Source organism: Manis pentadactyla, chromosome 3 (genome assembly GCF_030020395.1).
Source record: "Manis pentadactyla isolate mManPen7 chromosome 3, mManPen7.hap1, whole genome shotgun sequence".
NCBI lineage: Eukaryota > Metazoa > Chordata > Mammalia > Pholidota > Manidae > Manis > Manis pentadactyla.
The window spans coordinates 201,780,106-201,806,570 of NC_080021.1; the positions used below are offsets into that span (position 1 = coordinate 201,780,106).

Here is a 26,465-nt window from a genome sequence, read left to right on the forward strand (position 1 = left end):
GTTCCAGGAAGATCCACTTGGCAAGCAGTACACAAGGGAAGCTAGGGGAAGCAGGGATGAGGCAGGAAGCTGAGCTCAAAGGAAGCCGAGTCCAGATGGTATTTCAGGGATTCGCTGAGTGTTGCTTATGGGAATTAAGGATGTTTCTGCTGTGAAGCAAAAAGCCACTGGTTCTAATGACTACTGTGGTTGAATCTTTTTGAAATGTTATAAATTTATGATTTGAAATGTATAGATTAGAGAGGTAATATAGCGTTGTGGTTGAGATTATGGTGATAATAGTACTCCTTCATATGGCTTAAGAGTTAATACTTGAAAGCATTTATAACAGTGCCAGACACACAGCAGGGACTCAGTGAATGTTTGGAGTTGTTGAGCATCTAGCATGTATAAGGTGCCCAGCAGAGCCATGGAAAGTTCTGGTTGAAGCTCATGGTTGAAGAGCTGTGCCCTGGCCTGTGAACAAGCAGCATCTGCTGGTCATCCAAGGTGGTGCAGGATCCCGTGTTTACAAAGGTGTGGTCTAGTCTACATCCCAAATACTGTACAGGGTACGATCAGTGGGTCCTCCTCAAATACATACTATAAACAAGCAGGATGAAACAGGAGTCATCACTTTTAATACGAATGTTATTTATTTGTACACAGCATTATGATTTTCTCAATATTCTTCACTCATTTATCAACAAACTTTTTATCGAATTCATGTAACAAGTCAACAGTGTCAAACTACACTTCACTACCTGGCAACCTCCAAGCCCTCAACTTAGAGACAAATATGTAAGTGCTTGGAGCACCAAATAGAAAGAGAAAAAAAAAAAGTTCGACAGAGGTATCTTAGAAGCAGTTAGAGGGGATGGTTTTGAGGCAAATTAGATTCCTGAGCAACATCAGATTTCCCTTAAGGTTGAGAGGTTTACAAAATCATTTCTAAGACATGAGATTAGAATTAAGAAATCAAAGGAACCCACACATTGGAATATTTAGGTTATCATATAAGTTCCTGGATTGGTAGAATTGTGAAAAGGAGGGGGAGAGAAAGTGGAATGGGGAACAGAGGAGGGACAGGAAGGAAGAAGCACAGATGGAGAAAGTTGTGCCTAGAAAAAATAAAGCTTGGAACTTGTCATTAAGTGGAAGAATGAAGTCATAATCACAAGCCTGGGAGATGGACTCTAAGAAGAAAAAGCCTGAAATTTTATGCCTTCCAGGAGGTGATGATAAATTCTATAGCTGTACAGTGGCAGGCAGTGAGGTACATCTAAGACTTCATCACCTGTTTTGTAAGAGGAGACACTGGCACTTAATTCAACTTTACATTGCTGACTTAAAAGCGTATTTGCCCAGAGTGCAGCCACCCCAGCAGGTCAAATGCCTTTAGGCAATACAGAAGGGTGGGCTCCAAGCCAAGTGGGTCTGTTAATGTTACTGTCAAGTGAAGAGACAACAGAACAGATTTCATTATTCTCCCACAGCCTTTTACTAGTTTCCTAAAGCTAAGCCATTCTGATGACTTGTGATAGTATTGCCAAATACTATACAATTAAACAAGCTGACCATGATCAAAGCCCCAATTTTTCCTGAGCCTTGACTGCTTCTGTGATCTGGAACACAGGAAGCAGCATGGAAGTGATTATTACTTTTTTGGAGGTGGGGGTGAGAGGGAACTGGGGATCAAAAACTGCCTAACCATATATATATAAGTAAACAAGAGGGATCATATTGACTGACTAAATTAGCTGTTCAGAATCCCTCTTGCCTACAAGTTACATAACGTTAAGACTGACTAAGCAAAACAGGATTCTGCTACTTAGATGCTCTTGAGTCTGGGAAGCACTGGTTTTGATGATCATTCCAGTCTTTACTTCAATGTCAGGCTCTTCTGCCTATGACTACTCTGACAGCAGGGAAAAGGTTCTCACAAACGGGTACCACATTTCAGAGTGGTACCTTCCAAGGTGCCAGTCTCCCCACTCTATTCAGTTGTCCACGTCCTCCTCTTCATTCTGTTCTTCTTCCTCCAGCCTTTCCTCCTCTTCATCATTGTCCTCATCCCTGCTCTTGTCTTGTTCTTCCGAATCTGTTTTTTTGTCTTTGTCCTTCTTCTTTTGTTCTGAAGCTTCCTTCTTACCTTTCTGCTCCCTCCTATATGCTGTAAGGAGGAAGGAGAAGATTAGGAGGCAGGGCTAAAACAGACTGCAGCAGCTAATTCTATTGTATAACTGAAAAGCTGAGACACAGAAGGAAAAGGAACAGAATAGACCTGAGGTGGTGCCTTATGAACTGGTTCTGAGTCATATCCAATACTTGCTTATTGGCCCAAGTTGAGAAAGACTCAGAATCAGGTGAGCAGGGCACACAGGAAGAACCTCTTACATTTGGCTGAGAAAACAAAAGAATCGTTACCTTCCAGAGCTTCTTTTAATGGGGTAATGAACCGCTGGAACTCCATCTCCTCCATGGCTGCGAGCACATCAGTGGCGTTAAGTGTCTTGCGTTTTCCTTTCATGGCAAAGTTGTTGGCACTGAAAAAAAAGTTAAGGAATATCAGAGGCTGTCAGAACCCCACTTTCTGCGTATGGAGTGGGAAAAGGAGCACCCAGACATATAATGGGAGATTCTACGTCTTAGATGCGTGGGTTTTTGTGACACACTGCAGGAATTGGTTAAGGATTGTGAAGCTCCCTCCACTGGTGTAGGACACCATTATTGGGGTTTGTGGGTTCCAGGCCACGAACTCAGGGCCGGGGGTCTATCTGCACCTCTGGCTAGCTTAGCCCGCCTCACCAGGATGTGGCGTACAGCACGAAGACGCTGGCAGCGCGGGAGATGGCGCTCCGGGCCTCCTTGGAAATGTTGACACCGTCCGGGAGCTGTGACAAGACCGGGGGTTAGCAAAGCTGCGGGCCCCAGGACCTGCTTCCCCTCCGCCCGCTGGTCCGCCCCTGGCCCGTCCCCTGCTCACCGCCTCCTTGATGATCCTGGTGATGACGGCATTGGGCAGGTTTAGGTCCTCGGGCCTCTCTGCCATTGCCGCGGCCGGGGGCCGTGCCTCCACCCCAGCGTTCCTCTTCAGGACACTACGGCGTCCGGACTTCCCGCGTCGCCACGGGCTGACCCAACTAGGCTTCCGTCCCGCCCCACGTTGTCCACACTATCCCACAGTGCCCCGCGGCCATATTCTCCCACCTTCTTCAGCCCCGTCTTCCTCTCCTCCAGTCGTCGGTGAATCCAAACTTTCCAAGCCACTATGGTTTTGGCCTGCCGAGACTTCCGTCCGGCCTCACCAGTACCCGGCGGTCCGTCCCAGGCTTGTTTCCCTGCTTCACGCTTTCACCTCACCTTTCTCACCGAATTAATTATGGCTCATTGAAGCTTCCGTCCCTTCCCCATAGTGCTCTGCGCCGCAGCCTGGCGTGGGAGAAAGTATGAGCCGGCTGGGCGGGGCCCTTCGCTTGAGAGGCGGGGCTTGGTGGGCGATTTCCTAGTGGGCTTCGGCTTTCTAACGGTTTGGACATCGGCTTTGCTTCAGCGGAAACATGACTCTGAGGGCGGTTTCTCCCGTTTTCTCTTTTCCGGAGTGAAGGAGGGACTCTGTTTCCTGCTGTGTCGGAGCTGATGTCAACTTTCTAATCTTTTCACCCTTTCTAACTCTGTAATAATTGTATTAAGAATAACTCTTAAGTAGAATTTTTTAACGCAATCTACTTGCGAGCACAGCGGTAATGATGGCTAGAGATGGGCGTGACTAGACCTCGGGGCTCAACCCGGGCAGGTCAGGTAATAAAACTGCAACAAGCTGCGAATGTAAGAATAACGCAGCATTGCATTCGCATTCACTAATAAACCCTGTTACATAATTTTTTATTTTTTAGTTAATTGAATTGTTCGTCCTTCATCTCTCCCAATCAAAAACATTGCCATGGTTTTGTAGTGGCTTTTTAAAGTTGTATCGTTTTCTTATTACATAGGTAGAAATTGTCCTCACTCTTGAGTATTAAAGCTTTTTTCTTGAAACATGCTTCCTCAAGTTACCTTTGGTTTCCCTAATTTTAATAAAGACATAAGTACAGAGAAATATTTACTTATTTTGAGAAAAACAACAGCAAACGCGATGGTAAATGGGAACCAAAATCTCAACTCAGACGCTATGGGGTTTGGTGGGAGACTTTCCACTTGGGTAGAGCAGACCTGGTTGAAAATGTCAGGAGATGCTCTGCTCCAGCTAGTTGCTGTCTAGTTGGAATTGGGCTCCGTGTTGTCACGTGTTTTGATCTTTAAGAGGAGCCAGAAATCTGGACAGTATGGACTAATTCCATTTAAAATAATAGCTCAAAGTACAGGCCAAACAGAACAAGACATGGGCCAGGTGCAATTGCAGGCCAATAGTTTGGTATCTTTGGTCTGAATTATAAAAGCTCTTTAAAACAGGGAATTATTTTGTTAATTACTGTTCTCTAGGCCCATAACAAGTCCCTTCGTGTATTTGGTAGTCAATAAATGGGTAAAAGGAAGAAAAAATAGACACTGTCCTTTAAAAGTTATTAAGGATCAGGTGGTAGTAATTGCCAAAAACATTCCTAGAGCGAGAAAGATGATAATATTTGTCAGGCACCTATTGGATATCATCATACATAAAGTACACTATCTCATTTAATGCTTCTTTAGTCCTACTTAGGGATTTCCCCTTGCCTACATTATATAAAGAAATAGGCTGAGAGAGATGCTAATGACTATGAAGGAGAAAAGGAAAGGATGCTAAAACTTTGAGCTATATGCCAGACTTTTTAGTACCCATTAAGTAATTTACCTGTAATGAGCCTGTGAAATAGGCTTATCTTCATTTTGTAGTTGAGAAAACTCAAACTCTAACTGGCTAAGTCCCAGGTCTCTTAGCTGTTAGACGGCCAGTTAGGAGACCCTCTGAAGTCAGTCTGCTCCCAAACTCTTGCCGCTGTACTTCACACTGAGATGTTTTCATACTTACTTGTTACTCAGTTCTTAGTTACTCTGTGACCACTATTTACCTATACGGGTTTAGTGAAACTATTTTATGCTTTGAGTCCAAATTAATATTTGGTCTGCATGGGTAATATATAGTACTCCCTAATATGTGGTGGTTGTTTCTCCAGAAGGCTGGAAAGCTTCAAGATTGGCTTTTGTCCTGAACCACTATAGCCATGGACTTGCCAGATGAAAGCCAGTGGGATGAAACCACTTGTGACTTGGCTGTTTGTCAGCATCCACAATGTTGGGCAACTATTCGCCGGATTGAGAGGGGCCACCCTCGAATCCTGGGCACCCCTTGTAAAACTCCTCTGGATGCTGAAGGTGAATTAGCCAGCCCTATCCCTTTCCTTACAAGATACTTGAATTATTTGTTTGGCTCCCTTGACAGGTTACCTGTTTTTCTTTTGGTTTGCTTTCTCAGTCAAACTCCCAGTGCTCACCATTGTAAACATCTCAAATTCCTGCTTCCAGGCCAAGAGACCTGCTCATCATCATTTATCAGGATTTTCCTTCACCAAGTCTCGCTCTTTATTGTCTCGAGGTTCAAAGTTTGACTCCAAATTTCAAGGCAGGTAAATTATCATGGAATCTTCCTTTAAGAGCTTACTATCTCAGTATTTTGTGTTGGCTTCCTTTACCCATGACTGTGAGTAACCTGGATTAAAAAATAAAACCAAATCAGTTAAAGAAGTAGTTATTTTAGGCAATGGGAAACAAAAAGAAATCCTTCTTATTTATGCTGTAGGAGTTGGTTAAAATGGGTGTGTGTGTTAGTTTTCTAGTGTTTCTGTCACAAAGTACCATAGACTGTGGCTTAACAGAAATTTATTTCTTAGAAGTCTAAGGTTAAGGTGCTGGCTGAATTGTTTTCTTCTGAGTGCTTCTTGGCTTGTAGGTAGCTGTCTTCTTCCTGTGCCTTAGTATGTCTTCCTCTGTGTGTGTCTCCTCTTCTTATAAGCAGACCAGTCATGCTGAGTTAGGGCCCAACTTTGTAATCTCATTTTACCTTAATTTCCAAATAGACCCTATTTCCAAATAGTCAAATTCTGAGGTAGTGAGAGTTAGAATTTCAATCTAAGAGTTTGGTGGGGTGGGGGTAGGAGGCACAATTTAGCCCATAAGGGGATCTCATCAGATTCTATAGGTCATCAGAAAGCTGTCTCCACACATGCTGTCTTTTTCTCCTTTATTTTTAGGTATGAAACTATTTCTAAGCTCTCAAAGGCAGGTGCCATAATTTCCTTTTGACTCTCCTTCAAAGTCTAAGGCAGCTGGTTAGTGATTGCTGATATAGGAAGCTGAGCGACTGGTATCTATGGAAAACAGACTTAAATCCAAAGACCCTGTTGCCTGGAATCAAAGCACTAGTGGTGGCCTTTGTAGTGGTTTTTTTTCCTCCTGTTCAATTTAAGCAGCCCTTGATGATTCTGTTAGGCTCAAGATAGCATAGGAAAGGATAGGATGACGTTCTGTTTCTCTAGGACTTGAACCCTGGCTTCTCTCAGTCAGGGCTTATGAAGGCAAAGACTATGACATCATTCATTCCGTCACTCACTGAATTCACAAATGTGTTTTAGTGGGAGTCACTTTGTTGGACATTTGGGGACACAGTGGTAAGCAAGACAGTCTTAACCCCCAAGGGGACTTCAGCCTAGTTGGGGAGGTGAGCCATTCAGTGTGAGGAGTGTGGTGAAACGATTGCTCCTTGGGTGTGTGGGATCCCACAGGAGGGGTTCCTCCCAGGGAACCGTCTTCTGTACAGGTGGCATCTGTGCCTACACCTGAAATGAGAACAGTCTAGTGAAGTGGGGCTGCAGGTGGGAGGTGGACAGAAAGAGCATTCTAGACTACAGAAATAGCATATGCAAAGGCATGGAGGCAAGAGGAAATTCTTTAGGGATCAGGAAAATAGTTCATTGTGTCTAGAACACAGAACAGGAATGGGAGAGTGGTCAAAGATGAGGCTTGGAAGCTGGAGTAAAAGCGGGACCCACATCACATAGGACTTCATAAATGAGGCCAAGGAGTTGGATCTTTGTTTTACACCTCTGCAATATTCTTTCAACATACATTTAGCATGTTTTCTAAAAAATAAATAAAATAGCAGGTAATATGAAAATGTAAGGGGATGATTTTCTTTTTTTGTTGCGATAAATATACATAACAAAATTTACCATTTTAACCATTTTTAAGTGCACCATACAGTGACATTAAGTACATTCACAATGTTGTATACCTATCACCACTGTCCATTTCTAGAACTTCATCATTTCAAACAGAAACTCTGTACCTATTAAATAATAACCCCTCACTCCTTCCTCCCTCCAGCCCCTGGTAATCTCTATTCTACTTTTGTCTCTCTGAATTTGTGCATTCTAGGTGCCTCATATAAGTGGAATTATACAATATTTGTTCTCTTGTCTTTAGCTTATTTCACCTAGCATGATGTTTTCAGGGTTCATCTATGCTGTAGCAAGTATCAGAATTTTATTCCTTGTTTAAGGCTGAAAAATATTCTATTGTATGTATGTCCAGGTTTTGTTTATTTAACATGTTTTTGAATACATCAAGGGTACTTCATAAGCTTTTATTGATGGAGATATAACTATAGTAGGAGAGAGAGAGAGAGAGACATAGACTATGAATTCAGTTTGATGTAACAAATAGTTGTGAAGTATTTGCAACATGCAATGTCTGTTGAGGAGCTCTTCCAGGAAAAACAAACAAAACTTAAGGAGCTGTTGAGACCCTCTATTTATTCAGTAAGCATTATGCCCATGGTTTTCTGTAGGTAAGTAGAAGGTTTTTCCTCATAGTACTAACTTCATCATTCCAATAAGTCTTGTGTCTTTGTCTCATGTTTGGAAACTTTCATTTTTTAGGCCTCAGAAGGATTTACCTGAAAAAAATATAATCAACTGTACTAATAGATCTCCTAAAGTAAGTCACAGATTAGAAAAGGTACTTCCTCAGCATTTTCTCTTTACTAGTGGAAATAAATATTTACCTTTATTTAACATTCGGGAAGACTATAACCTGAATAATGATATGATGATGATGATGATGATAAGTATCTAATATGTACTGGGCTCTATGCTAATGCCTCTATGTGCTGTACTATTTCCAGAAAACCTAGATACAAGCAGGATTGATTTGTGGCAGTTTGGTATAGAATTTCCTGTCTCTGTCTCAGTCCTGCATGGAACATGTTCAGTTACTAAGTAAACACTGGCATCTCATAATACGGGGAAATTAGAATGCTGGAATGTCGAACCTAAAGTGGGCCTTAAGTACATCCACTCTGATGACCTTCAAACTTTTTTTAGCTATGTGCTATGGTAAGAAATACATTTCACAACAAAATATGGAACAATCCTTATGTTAACTGGCTGAGGTACTGTGATATTTTTCTGTCATGTCCTATTTTATTTCATTTTTAAACAATGTAGGTTGCAATTCACAAAATTTGATTTTATCACCTAGGAATAAGTTGCAATTGCCATTCGAAGAACAGTACTATGGTCTGTCTCATCTATCTTACAGTTGAGGAAATTGAGGACCAGATAACACGTGATTTGCTAAAGCACATAGCTAGTTAGGGGCAGAAGTAAATTAGAGTTTAGGAGGAAGAACCCTTCTGCTTATCTGCAATAAAGGCAGATTTACTATTGTTTGTAATCCTCCTGCCTTTTATATTTTCATGGGATACTTCACTTTTTTATGTCATGTGATAGAGAGTGTAAGGGACTAAGAGAAGGTAGATGGGTTTGAATGGATGAACAAATCACTTACCTTTTTGAAGAAGGCTAGATTAAATTAGTTTAAATGAACTATTTGAAGATAATATGTGCACATGATTCTAAATTCAGGTTCTAAAGCATAAGGAGGTTTACAGCACAAAGAAGTTCCTCCTGTCCCCTAACCCAATCAGTTCTTTTGCACAGGGCCAACCTTATTTTTTAATAGTTTTTTCCTTCTGCCTGAATCCCACCAGGGATATGGACTAGATGGTTTATAAGGTTTCCTTGAACACTCTTGCTCTAGTATACTAAATAGCTAGATGTGGAAAGAGTTATGACTTTTATGTAGATGCCTATAATTGTAGACAGCTTGTAAAGGTAGAAACTTGCTTTAGTCTCTACCAATTCCCTCCCTGCCCCCTCTTGTATTGCATTATCTGCAGGGATCTAAGTCTTTGGAGTGGAGTGAGCAGAGTGACTAGTGTTCTCTTAGGTGAGCCCCAAGGTATACTCATAGGGAAGGGGTTGGGAGTTGTGAAATGTCACCCTTATGTCACAGGGAGACAGGGGAGGCTATCCACGTACAAATGCTCACTCTTGCCCAGTACCTGTACGATGCCCGGCTCCTTGGGGGTTGTTATGAAGATGTTTTGGGCATGGAAAAATGTCTCTTTGATCCCTTCTGAGATTAGCATGGTACTTCAGTCCTGAGTCTGGTACTGAATACCATCAGGAGCGGGCCCTTTGAGGCCATCGTAGGCCTTACATCTTTCTCTTAGCTTTCAGTGCTGAATTTGAATGAGACACAACTTCCCTGCCCTCAGGATGTTAGAAATACTGTTGTAATCTGGATCCCAGAAGAACCAGAGAAGCATGTGAGGTAAGTATCATGTGTCTAACTCAGGGGTCTTCAACTCTTGTGTCCTACAAGTCCCTACTGGCCTCTGCAGGCCTTTTTGTGATCCCTTTAAAACCACCTTTCCCTTCCCTCTTGTTACTCTGGAATTCTACCTTAATGACTTTGGGATTCATGCTGTGGGACTTCTCTATATCAAATTCTGCATGGCAGTAAATAGCATACAAGATATGACTGAATGTATTTGTGAGTTTGGCTGAGAAACAAATGCTTTCTGACTCTCAGTTTTTTATTAGCTATCAGCAACTGGTGAAAAAACTTGACAGTGAAGCACTTGAATCTTTGGTCTCAACCCCAAGGCCTAGCATAGTCGTACAAAATGAAGCATGTAGAACTTGTGTACAAAGCTGAGTGAGACAAAGATTATTTGGCAAAGGTCCAAAGGCATGCTAATACTGGCAATCATTGGAAGAAAGTGTTTAGTTTTTCTTTTGTGACTGCTGAGGCTTTCAGATCTTGTTAAGTGACTGTTTAGAGATGATGAGACTTGAGAATTTCTTTTTAAAAAAACAATCATGTGAGTGCGTCTCTATATATGCTTTTGTGTATGTATGTGTATATAAATATATATATAGTGCTAACAGAAAACCCCCTAAGGGTTTATTTCATGCACATGAAGCACAGAGGTAGGTGGGCCAGGGTTAGAATGTCAGCTCTGTTAGAAACCAGAAACCAGAGCTCCTTCTAGCTTTTTGGGCCATCATCCTTAGCCCATGGCCTCTATCTTCTACGATGCTTCAGGGGGACCTTTAAGGTCTAAGTTGACTTGCTAGAGCTCCAGTCATCATACCCATGTTCCAGGCAAGAAGGAGGAGGAAGACAGCAGAGCAAAAAATATTTGCGCACCTCCTCTGTGCTGAGCAGTGAAAATTCAGTGGAGGACCAGAGAGACTTTGGTCCCTATCCTCCTGGAGTCCTATGGCGATTCAGATGTTACAGACATCACCACACCTAAGTATATAATTGTTCACTTGGAGTAATGCTATGGAAGTAATAATTGGATTGTATGAGAGAATGGTGGGGAACCTAATTTAGATGTGTGGGTGGTGGGTATTGTTTTTAGCAGCCTCTGGGCCCCCAATTAGCCATCTCTGAGTGCTCAACAGAGGATAGAAATCTTCGTCTTCATTCACAAATATTTGTGGTGCTTTTGTTTAAGATGTCTGGGAATACATTGTGGTTATTCTTATTTCAAGTCCAGGTGAGAAGAAGCATATTGTTCCCAGCCAGGATGGGAAGAAGAAAAGAATGGAATTTATAGTGGTAAGTATGTTTTGGCTAAATTATGATATTTTTCTGTAGAGTTTTTGTTTTCCTTTCAGATATTTTCCCTCTTACCTCATTCTCTCTCTTTTTTTCTTGTGAATTTGTTTTTATTGGAATATAGGGGGTGAGGTGGGGTTGAAATATCAACCCTGGTTGGATTATGCCCAACCAGGAAATGTCCAGTCTAATCTTCCTGGGATCATTTTTCCTTTCTCTTGGAGCTGCAGCTCTTGGTGCCAGCAGCCTCTGCAGGTCCCCTGCTGAGTGGCTCCTCCTTGGAAGGCAGTATCCTCTTTTTCTTGGGGACATTCCTATTTCCTGCCTCTTCAGGGCCACTACCTGGTTCTTCTTTGGAGGGAGATTTCTTCCTCTGGGGAAGACTCCTAATTGACAACTGTCTCTTCGAGATCACTACTAATCAACTTCTCCTTGGAAAAAGATTTCTTTTTCCTGAGCTTAGAGAAAGAGACAGATGGGTCCTCTTCCATCTCATTCTCCTGAGGAGCCTTCTGGGGCTTTTGCTGTTTCTTTTTTTTTTTGTCTTTCACTTGTGGCCTCACACCCTTCTGGAGGGCTACTGCTGTGCATTCTCTTTAAATGAACAAAATCTGCAAAAGAAAATCACTCTAGGAAATAATTACCAAGTCATCTTCTAGTTGGAGACTCTTTTTCCCTACCGTCTCCCTATAGGAAGGTGAAAGGTACCTTAAAGAGATATTAGGAGGAACTGTTGGGTATTCAGGGTAATTTGTGGTCAACTAAAAACTAATTCCCAGTGTGACAGTAATAGAATTTCAATGGATGAGGAGTTATAGCAGACCTCGACTTCTAATTCTGCCATGTACTGGGCCAATGTAGTCTTGGATAAGTCACAGAGCTAGAAGGTTGCTGGGTCCATGAGAGGGGTGCCTTGGTCCACTTTGTTCATTGCTGAATCCCCAGCCCTAGCCCTGTCCCTGGCACATAGTTGGGCAATAAATATTTGCTCAGTTTGTTCAGCACATAAATTAATAACCTTTTTGGGAAAAAACAAAGCAATTAATCCCTGTGTGATCCAAATTCAGCAGTATAGGGTCGGGGAGCCATGGGGAGACTGTGGTGGCCCTCATAGTGCAGAGGGGTAGGACTGCTCCTGGAGTAGGTCTGGAAACCAGGAGTTTTGTGTGCTGAGGTTGTGCTGGGAGCCTGGAATGCTGAGGGGAAGAAGCGGCATTGAAGAGAGGGCTTCAGGGAGTTCTTGTCATTGTTTCTCTTCCAGAAAGACAAGTCATCTCTGGTTCTGCCCAGAAAGCAGAACACAGAAACGCCACGGAGACCTTCCTGGATGCCTGCGCCTCCGCCTTCCCCAGTACACATGTTCGAGCAACTACATCCAGAATCCATACCTTTGTGGAACCACTTTGACGTGTTACCTCAGGTTCTGTTGAAGGAGTAAGTATCATGCAGCCTGAGGCAAGCCAGAGGCTTCTCTCTCAAGCTGAGAGGGGTCTGTGCAGTGTGTTTTTCCAAGTGTAGGGGTGGGGTAGAAGCTGTCTCCTTATTTGTGCACTTGGTTCTTGGACTTAACCAATAGGCGGTGATGACAGTAATCACCACCAATTATCAAGCGCGGGCCACCTGTCAGGCCCTGGGCTCAAGGGCACATTACATACATTCTCTCGTTTAAAGGTCCATAGTAGTAGACATGCTTACTCTCTTTGCTTTATAGGTGAGTTATGGGTAAGTGGAAGGCAGAATGGCTATGTGGTTTGGAGTGAGACAGCCTTTGAATTTTGTATTGAAATTAACTGGCATTGCAAATTTTGGTAATTTATTTAGCCTCTTTACGCTAAATAAACGGGGATAACAGTGTTGTTAAGGTACCTGGGGTGTTGTAAGGATGTGAGGGACACGAGCCTGATGTGTGGTAAACACTTAATTCCATACAGCTGTAATTATCATAATTGCATCTGAAAGCTGTTCCTGAATGAACACCCGAAGGTACAGGCCTTGTCAGGCCTAGACTGGAAATTCCTTCACTTTGGAGCCCTTCTCATCTTTCTCATGTTGCTGACTGGCTGTCTCTGTTCCTCTCAGCCTTTTGCCGGGTGAAGGGAAAACCATGCCTTGTCTGAAGATGAAGACACAACTGGCCATGATGAAAAAGAAACTTCCCCTGGGAAGGAGCCGACCTGACAGCGCCATTTCTGCTAAGATGCTTTTATCTGTACACCGCCTCACCCTGCAAGTAAGAGCGAGGGAGCCTTGGAGAAAGATGTCTAGATGCAAATTCAAACTCATCTCTCATCAAGGCTGGAGGAATTGACTGTGTCTTCTTTCTCTTCTTTCCTTCCACACTGGACCCAGGCCCCCCAGAAGGGCTGGGCTGTATGTAGGCCAACACAAACATGGGGAGAGATTTGAGGAGAGCAACGTCCCCCCTTTCTTCGGCCCTTTGTTCCCACACTTTTTCCCTCTAGAGCCCCTGGTACGATGCTGCACACACTGGGTGCTCAGAAAGTGCTCGTTGACTAGGTGGATAAATGCATTTGGGGATACGGTTTGGGAAAAGAAAAGACTTACAGTATAGCTTTTCTTCTTGTTTTCCCCAGACACCAGCACTGAGATACCCGGAGCATGTGAGGAAATTACATTATAACCCGAATACAGAAGGTAAATTTGCTGGTGTTGCTAGATCTCCAGGTACCGTTTCCCCTCTGCTCCCATTCTTCATACCTCATCTGGGTCCCAGTTCAGTTGTATTTGTGGCCACAGGCATAGAGGCTCACATGCAGAACTCGGAAAACCACAATTCCAGGAAGCATCCTGCCATCCCCACCCCCTGGGCTGGTCCTCATCCGAGACAGAGTGTTGCCATTGGGGAGCAGGGCACCAGCAAACTCCCAGGGGAGGGAGGGAGCAGTCAGGGGAGAGGATTGAGCCGGCTCTCTGGCCCCCAGGTCGCAGGAAGCCGCAGCGGTGTCAGCTGCAGCAACAGAGGAAGGTGAAAACACCTGCTAAGAAACAGGTAGGGGGGCAGCAGGGGAGCCCTGGGACTCGCTGGGCCTGGCATGATGGGTGCGGCTTGAACAGGAAGGTCCCCAAGAGGTGCGATTCTCCCTGTTCTGTCTGGTTATAGATGCGCAGCTCCTCTGGGTGGAAATACTAGCTTCCTTCTTTTAGACTCCTTCTGAAAAGTTTTCATTACTTCGAAAAGTCGTGATTCATTTCCTCCTCATGTGGGTTTCAGGAGACTAAAAAGAAATCCAAGAGCGATCCAGGGAGCCAGAACACTTTGCATAAACGTTCAAGTGCCCTGGTTTATGACCCATGCCATGGTAAGGAGACTCTGGGTTTGGGGCTGACGGAATCCCAGGAGGGAGCTGAGGGCAGGAAACGCCGACCGGGCTTGTCACTTAGGGGCCTGCCTTTGCCAGGCACTCGGAATTCTCCTCAGAGTGCTTAGGTTTGGTTGGTCTGCCGTGCATCACCCCTCCCTCAAGCATGTACTAAGCAAGCAAGCTGGGCCAGATGTCTGCCTCACGTGGAGACTGGGGAGATGACCACAGGCATGAGTCAGAGTCGGTTTTCCTCAGGTCCTCCCTGAGAAAAGGCAGAGCAGCTTGAGGATGAAGAGCAAGGCCAGGTTCACTGAGGAGAAGACCCCTGAGGACCCACTGCCCAAGGAGGCAGGGAAGAACTGGGGGCCCTCACGAGAGCCCCAAGAGAGTTCTGAGGAAGCAGGGCTCAGGGCTGTCTGCCTCCCAGGCGCAGGTGGAATTCCCGGAGCCTCAGATTCAGATCAGCACACTATCTAGTCCCATCCAGAAGGCAGGTAGATACTCCTTGCAAGGCAATCCTTTTCCTGTAGTGTTTGTGCCAGAGAGGAGAATGGGTAGCCTCCCTTTTGGAGTCCTTGTCACACCTGAGCTGAAGGATATACTTACCCTGGTCCTCTGACATTTTCCAGCTTGAGTGAAGAATGGGAGGGAGGGAGAAAGAATCCCACTAAACCTTAGAAGATTCTTCTGCTCTACTCAGTCTGGACAGTGCTGACTATAGTACGAAAATAACTGTTTCATCATAAGAATTAACTCTCCAGTCCTGAGGTGCTGGGAGGGCTTGGGTGAAATGTTCCCTGAGAAATATGCTGCTCTCTTGGTTTATTTCCAATTCCACTGAGCTGTCATATACTTAACTTGAGGATCTAAGAAGTTTCCTGACCTTTCCTATGAGGTAGGCAGAACCAGGACTGCAGCCCAGGGCAGGAGGTGACTTGTCCAAGGTTAGCATCCCATCCGGAGTGATCAGTCCTTGCCTGAATTCCATTCCCATGCCTTCTGTCCCTCTTCCTGATGCCTCCAATAGGAGCAGTTTCTCCTGGGTGGCTGGAGTGCCCTTTTGCATTATGTTCTTAGAGCACTGGCCTGTCCTCACGAGCGGCCTTGTGGAACAGAGAAAGGCCTTATGGATGAGATGAATTTTGCACTGGCTCTGGAATATGTGTGAGAGTTTTCATGATGTGGAGGAGAATTCCTGGAAATGACAAGAGCCTGTGCAAAGGCATCTTGGAGGACCATGGCTGCTCAGGGAACACTGAGTAGTCCGTTGTGGCTGTGGAGTTAGTTATTTAAGGGAGAGTGGTAAATCAGGCCAAACAGGTAGGTAGGGGCTTGGATAGTTTGACCTTTATCGTCCCCATCAGCGATGTGCTGCCTTGACTGCACTGCATACTTTTAGACCCTAATACCCAGGCGGTCACCAAGGCCTATTAAATCAGAATCTCAGTGTGTTTTTTAGAATCCCCAGTGCTTCCAGCGTGCAGCTGAGGTGACACAGAGAGCTAGTGCTGGTAGGGAGCCAATGGAAGTGTTAAGCAAGGAAGTTCCTTGATTGGCTTTGTCTATAGTATAATATCTCTGGTGGCAATTTGAAAGATATTCATTTAGAGAAAGACTGAGAAAGGAAAGAATGAATGCATTTAGGGACTAGTTGGAGAAATAGCTGATGCAAAAGAATCATAGAACTAGAGCTTTTTGTGGGAGGGGTTTTGTTTTCAGAAGCCCACGAGTACTTTAAGGATGGCAAAAGAGGGTAAGAGGAATACTCACAAACTGGAAGGGTCGAGTTGGGGTTTCTGTTGCAGTTATGATATGCAGGTACTTGCCCCTTAGCTTTCTTGGAGGAATCCTGGGTCTTTTAATACATACTTTACCTTAGTCTCTAATTCTGTAATAGACGTGGTCACAGTTCCAGGTGAACAGAATCACAACTAGAACTCAGAAGGCCTAACTCCCTTTTACCTGTGTTTAAGGTTCTGTCTTGTCTTGGATGGGGAGTCACTTATAGACTAGGGATCAACGAGAAGCCCAACAATGGGATATGAAATACCAGTGAGAAGAGAATTGACTTGACTTTGTGGTCACTAGGTCGCACAGCTCTCCCTGTTCGGGAAGGTGACAGGCAGCAGCGGAGGAGCACAGGAGGCCTCACCTTGAAACAGGTGAGAGCATTCAGTTACCGCTCACTGTGCAGCAAACCACCCCAGCGGAGACCATGGTGGCTGGTGATTTCTCGTGATTCTGGGGGCTAGCTGGACAGTTTTTCTGGTCTTGCTTGTGTTGCTCATGCAGCTGTATCCACCCGGAGGTTGGGCTGGGGCTGTTGGCCACATTCCCTCAGTTCTCTTCCACGGGGCACACCTCTTCATGTGGCTCGTTTGGGCTTCCTGACAGCGTAGTAATCTCAGGAAAGCACTCCTTGAGGATGGGCCTGGGGCTGGAACAGTGTCAGTACTGCCACATCTTATTGGTGAAAAGTCACAAGTGTAGCCCAGATTTTGGAGGAGAGGAAATCAAACTCATCTCTTGGTGGAAGGGACGGTGTGCTCAAACAGGAATGGCAGGAATTGTTGGCAGCCACCTTTGGAGGCACTCATCCTTAGTTGACTGTTGGGAATGGGGAAAAGTGGGTTCTGGTTTCATCTGGTCAGCCTGGAGAGCAAAGAATGTATGATACAAGCTCCTCTTTTCAGTCTCAAGAGACTTGTCCCTCAGAAGGGTCCTAAAGACACCCAGCCATTCTTTTCCTGTTCTCTGTTTGTCACAGTTATGTGGAAGAAGGCCACAGGTGCAATTAATGACTGGACCTTCTTTTAGATCCTGAATTATCCATGACAGAACCCACCAATGTCATGTCTTAGTTGTTAATTTTTCTAAGAAAAGCAACTTTTAGAAAAATCCTTTGTTTCCTGAAGTCTTCATTCAAGTTTCCTCATACTTATGCTAATGAATTTCAGGATTCCAAAGAGAGACCACATAGGGACGACTCTGAGGACCACCTGGATTCCTGTCCCACTGAGGAAAGTAAGTACTGGGTGGAGGAACCTTAGTAAGTGACTGAGGACAGATTGCTGAGCCTCTGTTGACCAGATGGTTCACCTCCCTGGGGGACACATCCGCGTCCCTCAGAAGGGTCCTAAAGACACCCAGCCATTCCTTTCCTGTTCTCACAGTTATGTGGAAGAAGGCCACAGGTGCAATTAATGACTGGACCTTCTTTTAGATCCTGAATTATCCATGACAGAACCCACCAATGAGGGGGACATCAGTGCTCAGATGGATGTTGTACTGGAAGCCGAAAAGGAGACCCCAAAGGACCATTCAGCCATTATATCTAGAGCCACCTGGAACCCTGAGCTCAAACTCCTGAGGATTCTTCAGGCCACTCATGATGAGGACGAAGGGAACCAGACCTCTGGGTCACAGAGTGAAGAGTCCATGGAGGCATAGGCAGAAGACATCACTGGGGCAGTCTTATTCCAGAACAGGATACTTGGAATCCTGACACCTGTGACCCTGGACATAAGGGCATAAGGGAACTTCTCCCTGAAACCTTTATCAGGGCCTGACCATAGGGATTCTGTATTCTTCATTCATTTCTACTTGCCTCTAAAATAAGTGAGGGAAAAAAGTCCCACCCTTTTTAAACTTAAAATGTTTTTCTTCCATCTGGGCCAGAATAATTTTGGGTGATTAAACACAGCTGTTGCTTAATCAGAAGACTCATTCTGTTTTTGGGTGGAGGGAAGAAAGGTTTCTTGGTATCTGTTTTCTGGATTAGTTTTATCTTTCTTCTGAAACTCTTGAAAGGTTTCCAGTTGTAGGAAGATGAATTTGGCCTGTGGGAACCCCTACTGTGTTCCTAGAATGAGAGAGGAAACTCTCATCCTCTGAAAATGGTTTCTTTTGGGATGGCATCTGCATCATTATCAGATACCACTCATTGTGTTGTGTGTGTACGTGTTCCTGTGTATGTGGTATGGGATGCATATTAACCTATAAGAGTCTAAAGCTCCAGTTTCTAAGTTTCTGAGTGTGGGAAAGTTTCAGCGGTGCTCCATAAAGACTCAGTGTTTCAGAGTCTCAGGAGACCTTGGGCTTTTGGAAGGACTTTTTTTTCAAATTTTTCTAAAACCTTTTAATACAGAAAAATTTCAAAATTACATTAAAGTAAAGAGGCTAACATAATGAGACTTTCATGTACCCAGTATCTTAGATGTGGGCAATAAAGGTCCTTGCCCTGGGCTTCATGTCCCATGAGCCAGGGCAAGGCCCTTGGGGCCCCAGCATGCTGCAGCGCTGCACCCAAAGTCGAGCCTCCTTCCCACAAGTGGGAGCTGGGTGGAAGAAGAGGGCCCCCACCTGCTGTCTGTACTTAGCCTCAACCACAGTGGGCAGGAGAAATGATGACATTCTGTCCTTCCTAGGAAGAGAGCCCTTTGTTTTGGAGCTGGGGGAGAGGGAGCCCTGTGTTCCTGGGCTGCAGCACTCTGGAGTAGAGTTTCTGTCTCGCTGAAGAAGGGGGGCGGAGGGCATGGGTCTAGGGTCACATACCGTACACTCTTGCAGTTCTTAACTGTATTTTTGTAGATTTTCTTGAACAAATGTCTCTTCATTTACGTATGCCCTTAGAGCCATTTTCAGAGACTTAAAAAATGAAAAAAATTTTTTTTCCACCAATTTCACTGGAGAGCAGTCTGCAGGGCTCCTTACACTGTTAAGCTGGAAGTGAAACTGTGGACTGAGTCTGAGATATTTTTTGTAAGAGAAACTTACCCCTCATAAATTTTGATTATGTTGCTGGGCAGCTGCATCTGGGGAGGTCTCTCCCTGTGCACTAGGTGAAACCTCAACCTGGACGGGGGTGGGTTCTTGACTCTGAACAAGCAGGAGGCCTCGAGCAGGATGGACAAGCAGGTTGATAAGGAAGGAATTCATGAAAATGAGGGTAGCAGTGAATGGCAGCAGAGAGCAAGGAAGAGCAGAGGGAGGAAAGGGAAGCTCATTGAACTCCTGCTCGGCATAGGACAAATCCCTTGCCAACTCCTGAGGCCAGGGTCACCTGGCGTCCAGTACCCACTTGGATCTGCACGGCGTGGGAACTAAGCCCCTACCACCCCAGGATTTGGGGGAGCTACAGAGCACTGGATGGAGTGAGATGATGTTCTGAGAACTTCCCAAAGGCAAAGAAAAGAGATCTTCAGGCAGGCAACTAAAGAGCATGACTGTACAGCTGCAGTCCTCTCCAGGCCAGCCAGGCGACAGGAGCTTGGAAGCCCAAATCGGAGATCTCAGTAGCCTTCCCTACTTGTCTGAAATAGAACAGATGGAAGACTTGTGCTTAAGTCTAGAGAATTGAACGAAGTAGTGAAATAACAAAGATGCTTACTACTGGAAGAGCGCACAGACAAGACGCAGTAAGTTGAGCAGCAAGAAGTCTTTAAGGCAAAAAGTACCCACTTGAAGAGAGGGGAGGGTGGGCAACCTCAGAGAGAAGGCACATTTAAGGGCTTAGGATTCTGTCTTCTAAGGCTTTCAAAAATAGGGCAAACGGCAGAGGTTGGGGTGGGGGCAAAGGCTTGACATGTGGTCCCATGATGTCTCTCTCCAGTGAGAGACATTATGTCACCCTCTGCGGTCAGCCCTCTAGATAATTCTCTAAGATAAATTTAACATAAGGAATTTATTGTTCCTGTTCTCCAAGAGAGTGGTTACCCTCAAGCACTGGGAACATATTGTTTAGGACTGCTTGTCTTGCCATCAGATAGGTTGTTGGCTGATTACCAAAGAGTATGTTAGGAATCTTACCTCATAACTCCCTGGTTTTTAAAATGGAATCTGAGGCTTAAGATGGAGTCTCTCCTGTTCTTACTATATTAGTTATATCTTGGCATTTTTCATCATAGGCAGGAAAAGTCAATCATGATGCTTGTCCCATGTCCCTGCCTTGCCTTAGTTATGCTAATAACCAAATTGTGTAATAATGTCACTGAATGCTTGTACAGTTTGTATAAGAAAGGCAGATTAAAAACCCAACTCCAGAGTAAATGTCATTCTCTCAAAACAGACCAACTTAGAAAGCTAAAACTGCTGCCTACCCATTCCTGTTTTCCAAGCCAAATCAAAATGATATGACATCATTTGTGTTACTAGACTGAACTATACTTGGCTCAATCTTCATGATTAGAGGGATCCAAGAGGTGTTTATGTGGGCAGTTTTCCTGGAAATAATTATTTCTCGAATGTACATTACATTGCAGAATGACTTCTGTGGGTTAACTTAAGAATTATGACTTTTTTCACTTCTCCTTAGCATACCCCCAGACATGTCCATCTGAGCAAAGCTGACTTCCAGTGGTAAATAGAGGGGTTGGGGATGGGTCAGGGCTGAGCTTCCACTTGCTCATTTTATCTGAAGATTCAGAGAAGAGGTCTAACTATTTGATAACCAATTCAGCTCAACTCCTTGATAACTCCCAGAAATCGGCACATTCTTTTAACTCTGTTGATGAGTACAAAGTTTACCTTTTGAATCATGGCATGTTTTGAGTGAGAAGATATTTGTTATCTCAACACTAACCTTAGCTTCTGTTTTCAGAGGGAGGACAAACATTGGCAGGCTGAAACCTTTCACCTTTGTTATACCAATTCCTCACATTTGGATAATCACAAGCAGAATTAAGGGAAATACAATCTGTATACTACAGTAGAGTTTTCAAGGCATTTTACATCCACTCTTTTGGTTGGTTCTCTTGGCCACCTATGTCGATAGATGTGAACTATCTTCATTTTACAGATTAGAAAACTGAGGCTCAGAATATAGGGCTGATAAAAGCCCATATAGGGTCTCTGAGTGAATTAGGAAAAAAGGCACCCTTTAGGACACTTTGCTACCATCTGCTGAAAAATTAATGAATATATACATCTACAATGATTACAATAAAAGCCTCACCCCCAGAGTTGGTCCACAACCTTCATAATAGTATCTGGTGGCCTTGCTGGAGAGGTTAAGTAATTTTCCAGAAACACCAAGGCTATCCAGTGAAGGGGGCTAGGCTTAGAACCTGGGTCCTTGCTCTTCTCATCCACTGCACTCCGATGCTTCTCCAGTTGCCTCTCTTTAATGCCCAACTCACAGTGGGACAGTCTTAATAGGAAAGGAAGAATGAGACCATGTAGAAAAGAATTGACTGACTGGCAGGAGCCCTCAGGAACCCTTTGCTTCATCTTCCAATGTTCTGAAAGAGGAAGAGCCAGGTAACTGCTGCCAACGGCAATTTCTCCATTGTGTGGGCCTTAGGAATCAGGAGAATTAAGGCCTAACAGTCAGGTGGCTCCAGCCAGAACTGTTTGGAGATCCACTGTCTGCTTAGCCTGTTGGAATATTGTCCTAGGAACTCTACATGCCTAAGAAACTAGTTTCTGGTTCCCTTTGTTCTTTTCTTTCTTTGTTATCCTTACTAGGGATAGGCCACTTCATTTAGGTCACTATAGTTCTCTGAGTGACACCTGATCCAGTCTGACCTGTGTGTAGAAGCAGTCCCTGAAAGCACTTTTAGACCTTCTGTGTCAACACTCTCTTTCTTGCAGAGCCAGTTGTCCTTTCTTTTGGTCTTGGTGCTGACATCTGGTGTAATCTATCTGTTCTTGATTGTTTTTGGTGGGAGGGAGTCAGGGTTTCATCCACGGCAGCAGTGACCTCTAAAAAAATCAGTTTATTCAAATGCATCTAGAAGAATTGTTTGTTAAATTAAGGACAGAAATACCTCTGGCCTTTAGATAGAAATGACTGGAGGCCCTCTGGAGTCTAAATGAGTATGGGAAAGACTTTCTTCATTTTCTCCTCCAGTTGCTCTCAGGTATCAGGATAAGAAATCAATTTGTCCTTCTATTTATACATTTATTTAACAAACATCAAGTACCTATTATATGTTCGAGAATCAACCCCTAAGTTATAATGATAGAGAAAGGAAAAGTTCTAGGTAGTCATTTCCAGGAATACAGCTAGAAAATTTCCTGGATCAATCGGTAAAGTTGCTTGGTACCACTAGGTGGCAATATTACATCATGAAAATGATACTCTTCAAAGACTGGAGGCTTGTGGTTACTTCTGAGGCCAGTCTGTAGCCAAAGACACTAATTTGTGAGTAAATGGAGAAAAACCCCACATTTCAATATTTATATGTATGATCCAATTTAAATGTTCAAGGGAACAGTAGCTTCTGGAAGGATGGGGCAGTCTATTGTCATGGTTGTACTCCCAGGTTATAGCCCTAGCATATAGTAGGCACTCAATAAATACTTGATAAACAAATGAATTAGTCTTTGAACAATTTAGATTGTCAATGGAATAACTATTTCAGGAGTGCAGAAAATTCTGAAACATACCCAGAGACCTAGGATTTTGGGAAGTTGGGAGCTATTGATAATCCTGACAGATTATCAGTTGGACAGAGACTCAGGGAGGCAAAAATACCAAAAGTAATCTGAAGCTCTTACACTGCTTTACATCTCCTAAATTTATCTTGACCACATTTCACCTATATAAAAAATATAGAAAGGGTAAAACCAATAAATTCAGACTTTTTTTTAGTCTATATTACTTTTAAGGATGGCTCTGTCTTGGAAGGGATTCAAAAAATAATTTAGTGCATTCTTTTTTTTCTCTTAAGGTATCATTGATATATACTCTTATGAATGTTTCACAAGAAAAACAATGTGGTTACTACATTCACCCTTATTATCAAGTCCCCCCCATATCCCATTGCAGTCACTGTCCATCAGTGTAGTAAGATGCCACAGAGATGTCTTCTCTGAGCTACACTGTTTTCCCTGTGACCCCCCACACACCATGTGCACCAACCATGATACCCCACAATCCCCTAATTTAGTGTTAGTGTATTCTTCTCTGCCTTTCATTCATTGGTACATTTGTTCATTCATTTGTTATTTGTTATTAACTCATTCATTCCACAAATATTAAATGAAGACCTATTGTGTGCAAAGCACAGGTTGTTTGGTCATCTCTGAGCTTTTCCTCTCATGGCCCCTTTGAATGCAGTGAATCATCGAATCATATTAGCTAGAGCATCTAAATCCACCCTCCTGTCTGTTTCTCCTGCTCCTACCCTAGTCCAGGCCTTCTTCCATCTGGGACACTGTATCAACCCCTGATCTTTACTGCAGCCACTCATTCTGCCATCTTTCCAACATGCAAATATGATCATGATACTCCTTTCCTTAAACTCTCCTGTGCCCTCAGGATCAAACCCAACCTCTTGCTTGTTTTGCAAGGCTTACAAGGTAGGGCTTGGCCTAGTTGGACCCGGCTTGTCTCCTGACCCCCAATTCCCCCCGTTCTCATGTGCTTCAGCCATGATTTTTCTCTTTTGGTTCTTCTAATGAGCCCTGTCCTCTCATAGCTTCAGACTTTTTTCCTCTGTACTTTTCCTTCAACTTGTAAAACTTTTCTTCCCTGCTCTGCCTGACTACTTTCTACTCATTCTTTAGGTCTCAGATTACACATTTCTTATTTTGGGAAGCATTCTCTGACTATGGTCAGAGTAAGGTTCCCCTCATTCACTCTTCCTATCCCAGCTTCTATGGGGTTCACAGCTTGTCTGCTACCATCCTGCACTGCCAGACTATAAGTTCTGTGCGTGGCGTCTGTCTTCACTGCATATCTTCAACACCTGGTTGAGTGACTGGCACATCATAAATGTTCCATAACGTGTGCTGCATGAACAACTGAATAGAAAACATGTATGACATCTCTCCTTTTCTTTAGGGTCCATATAATGGAGCAGGGGGAGCTGACTGGCACAAAGAATAAGCTATAGTGATGAGACGGAGGAGGGACACTTTGGGTGTTACCACCTGAGGCTGAGTTAGGTTTCAGAAAGTGGAGGTGTTTGGTGGGGGGCTTTAGGTGGAGGGAAGAGGTGCAGGTGGTAAAGTCTGGGGGATAGGCAAGGAGTGTAGTGTTCCTATCTGGGAAGAGTGGAGGGTGGGACTGGAGACAGCTTGTGACTGGATTGTTCAGGGCCTTACATTCTAGGCTGGAGAGAGTAGACTCTATTTGATAGCCAATGGGGAGCCCTTGATGGCTTTTGAATAGGGGAGTGACAGGACTAAATTAGTGCTTTAGAAAATGTGAATCTAATGTCAGTGAAACATGGGTTGGAAAGAGTCCAGCAAGACCAGTGAGATCAGTTAGGAGACTATCATCAAAGTCAAGATGGGAGGGAGATCAGGGCCTGGGGTGTGTAGGTGGCATAGGAATGGAGACCAAGGGATGCTGTGCAAAGGAAAAAAACAGGAGCCACGGCCTGGAAAGAGAGAGTGAGGAAGAGGGAGGGATCAAAGAATTTTCTGCTTGATTCAGCAAGGTGCTGTTTTTATCAGAACTATGAAGACAAAAGGAAAAACCAGGTTAAGGAAAGATAAAAGAATTCATTCATCAAACCTTCACAGTGGAGTTATGGTTCTACATGCTTTTCACTTATGGAAACTGAAACAGTGTGTGGGGCCAAAAAATGAAGCACAAGTGGGAGGGAGTGACAGGGAGAATAAAATGCAACTGACAGGGGCTGTTCTAGCTCTGCCACGCAATGAAAATACATCCCAGAGGGAGTGCAAGATGGGGAAGGTGAATTTGCTGTTGATTTACAATACCATGTATATTTTATGGGTGACTAAGGGCTTATTTGAGGGCAATTTTGGCTATTCACAATCTATGCCATATATGCTGATTTTAGATCTGGATTTGCTGGCAAAATTTGGCTTTTTAAAATGTGTGCCTGACACTAGGGTGGGCAGGAGATAGCTAATAACATGATACATCTCATTCACGGCATTAGAGTTGCTCACAGTCTAGTTGGATAGAAAGATATGGAAACAGACAATTAGGGCCACAGTATTGATGAGCAGTCACAGGGAGGGTGGGTGCAGAGAGGAGGGAGATTTTTAGGTAGTGTGGCAAAGCAGAGGTGGCCCTGGGCCCTGGGGTTGGAGGAAGTTCTGGGAGTCATCATTGGAACAGGGGACAGTAGCTATATGACAGGAGATCTTGGAAGGAGAGAATATTGACGAAGGGGGACTGAAGGGCTTACTTCTCTCTAGAAGGCAGCGAGAGCCATGAAACAGGAATTATCAGAGAAGTGGGAGGAAAACTAAGGCAAAGTGGATGAGGGCTGAGAATAAGCAGTGATTTTCATAATTAGAAAATTGATGGTGACCTCTGAGTGAACAGTTTCATTAGAATGATGGGAGAAGAAAAAAGGGTCCAAGAGTGGTTGGTAAGAATCTAGAGTCAAAGGAATATATGCCACTTCTCTGTTATAGCTCTGGTGAAAGCAGCCTAGATATGTTCCCTAGTTCCCAGTGAAATTTCCCCAGAGAATATTTGGGTTCTCTGGATGCCATGTCCTTTGTCTCTCAGTATGATCTACTGCTGTCCACTGGAAGGGCACATCACCATCAGAGTGACATGAGCCAGAAATAGGCATTGCTTTACATAAGCCTGGTATTCAAGCTTGAGCTCAATCCAGCTGAGCCACAGGTCTCAGCCTTGGTTGCTGCATTTTATACTTAAACATATCTGTATTATTTTCTTCCATAAGTAGAATCCACAGTCCCACATAACTGCAAATGCTAACTTGCTAATTGCTTCCCTGGAGTTTGCTCCTTGCAATTACTTCATCAGAATTTAGACAAGGCAATATATAACAATTTATTCCAGGATGCAGGGAGCTCTGGGTGTTTTTTAGTTGATGATTCTTTATCCTAGCTACATTGTTCTTTTCAAGAGATTAAAATAAGAAGAAAAAACTCTTTTATATGTACCCACGTAGTTGCCATTTCTGGTGTTCTCTTCATTCCTTTGTGTAGATCAAGACTTCCATGTGGTATATTTTCCTTGTGTCTGAAAGACTTTAAGTTTCTTGTAGTGCAGGTTTTGATGAATTCATTCAACTTTTGTAAGTCTGAGAAAATACTTATTTTTACCTTCATTTTTGAAAGAAGGTATTTTTGCTGGGTAAAGAATTCTAGGTTGGCACTTTTTTCTTTGAATACTTTCAAGACATTATTTCATTGTCTGATGGTACATATTTCTGACAAGAAGTCCAGTGTCATTTTTGTTCCTCTTTGTGTAATTTTTTTTTTTCTGGCTGCTTTCAAGATTTTCTCTTTATCACTGATTTCAAGCAATTT

General features: G+C 43.8%; 2 protein-coding genes across 6 annotated transcripts; one reads left to right on the forward strand and one right to left on the reverse strand.

The window, feature by feature from the left end:
• Nucleotides 1-598: 598 nt before the first annotated feature.
• On the reverse strand, nucleotides 599-3,257 carry POLE3 (DNA polymerase epsilon 3, accessory subunit). The gene is made up of 4 exons (XM_036915597.2): nucleotides 2,966-3,257; nucleotides 2,788-2,873; nucleotides 2,407-2,525; nucleotides 599-2,152 (listed from the first exon to the last, which is right to left on the reverse strand). Exons 1-4 carry the CDS (start codon nucleotides 3,029-3,031, stop codon nucleotides 1,980-1,982), a joined length of 444 nt encoding a protein of 147 aa, XP_036771492.1. The 5' UTR covers nucleotides 3,032-3,257; the 3' UTR covers nucleotides 599-1,979.
• A 272-nt stretch (nucleotides 3,258-3,529) lies between these two features.
• On the forward strand, nucleotides 3,530-17,966 carry C3H9orf43 (chromosome 3 C9orf43 homolog). 5 transcript variants are annotated; one of them, XM_036915585.2, is made up of 14 exons: nucleotides 3,530-3,780; nucleotides 5,133-5,331; nucleotides 5,432-5,582; nucleotides 7,893-7,950; nucleotides 9,530-9,630; nucleotides 10,863-10,929; nucleotides 12,191-12,363; nucleotides 13,009-13,159; nucleotides 13,524-13,584; nucleotides 13,872-13,939; nucleotides 14,162-14,249; nucleotides 16,341-16,414; nucleotides 17,210-17,276; nucleotides 17,476-17,966. In XM_036915585.2, the coding sequence occupies exons 2-14, from the start codon at nucleotides 5,181-5,183 to the stop codon at nucleotides 17,700-17,702; spliced, it is 1,437 nt and encodes a 478-aa protein (XP_036771480.2). In that variant the 5' UTR covers nucleotides 3,530-3,780; nucleotides 5,133-5,180; the 3' UTR covers nucleotides 17,703-17,966. The 5 variants fall into 5 exon arrangements, with proteins under 5 accessions (XP_036771480.2, XP_057354948.1, XP_036771486.2 ...); XM_057498965.1 differs by having other exon boundaries at nucleotides 5,136-5,331; XM_036915591.2 differs by having other exon boundaries at nucleotides 17,426-17,560.
• The last annotated feature ends 8,499 nt before the right edge of the window (nucleotides 17,967-26,465 follow it).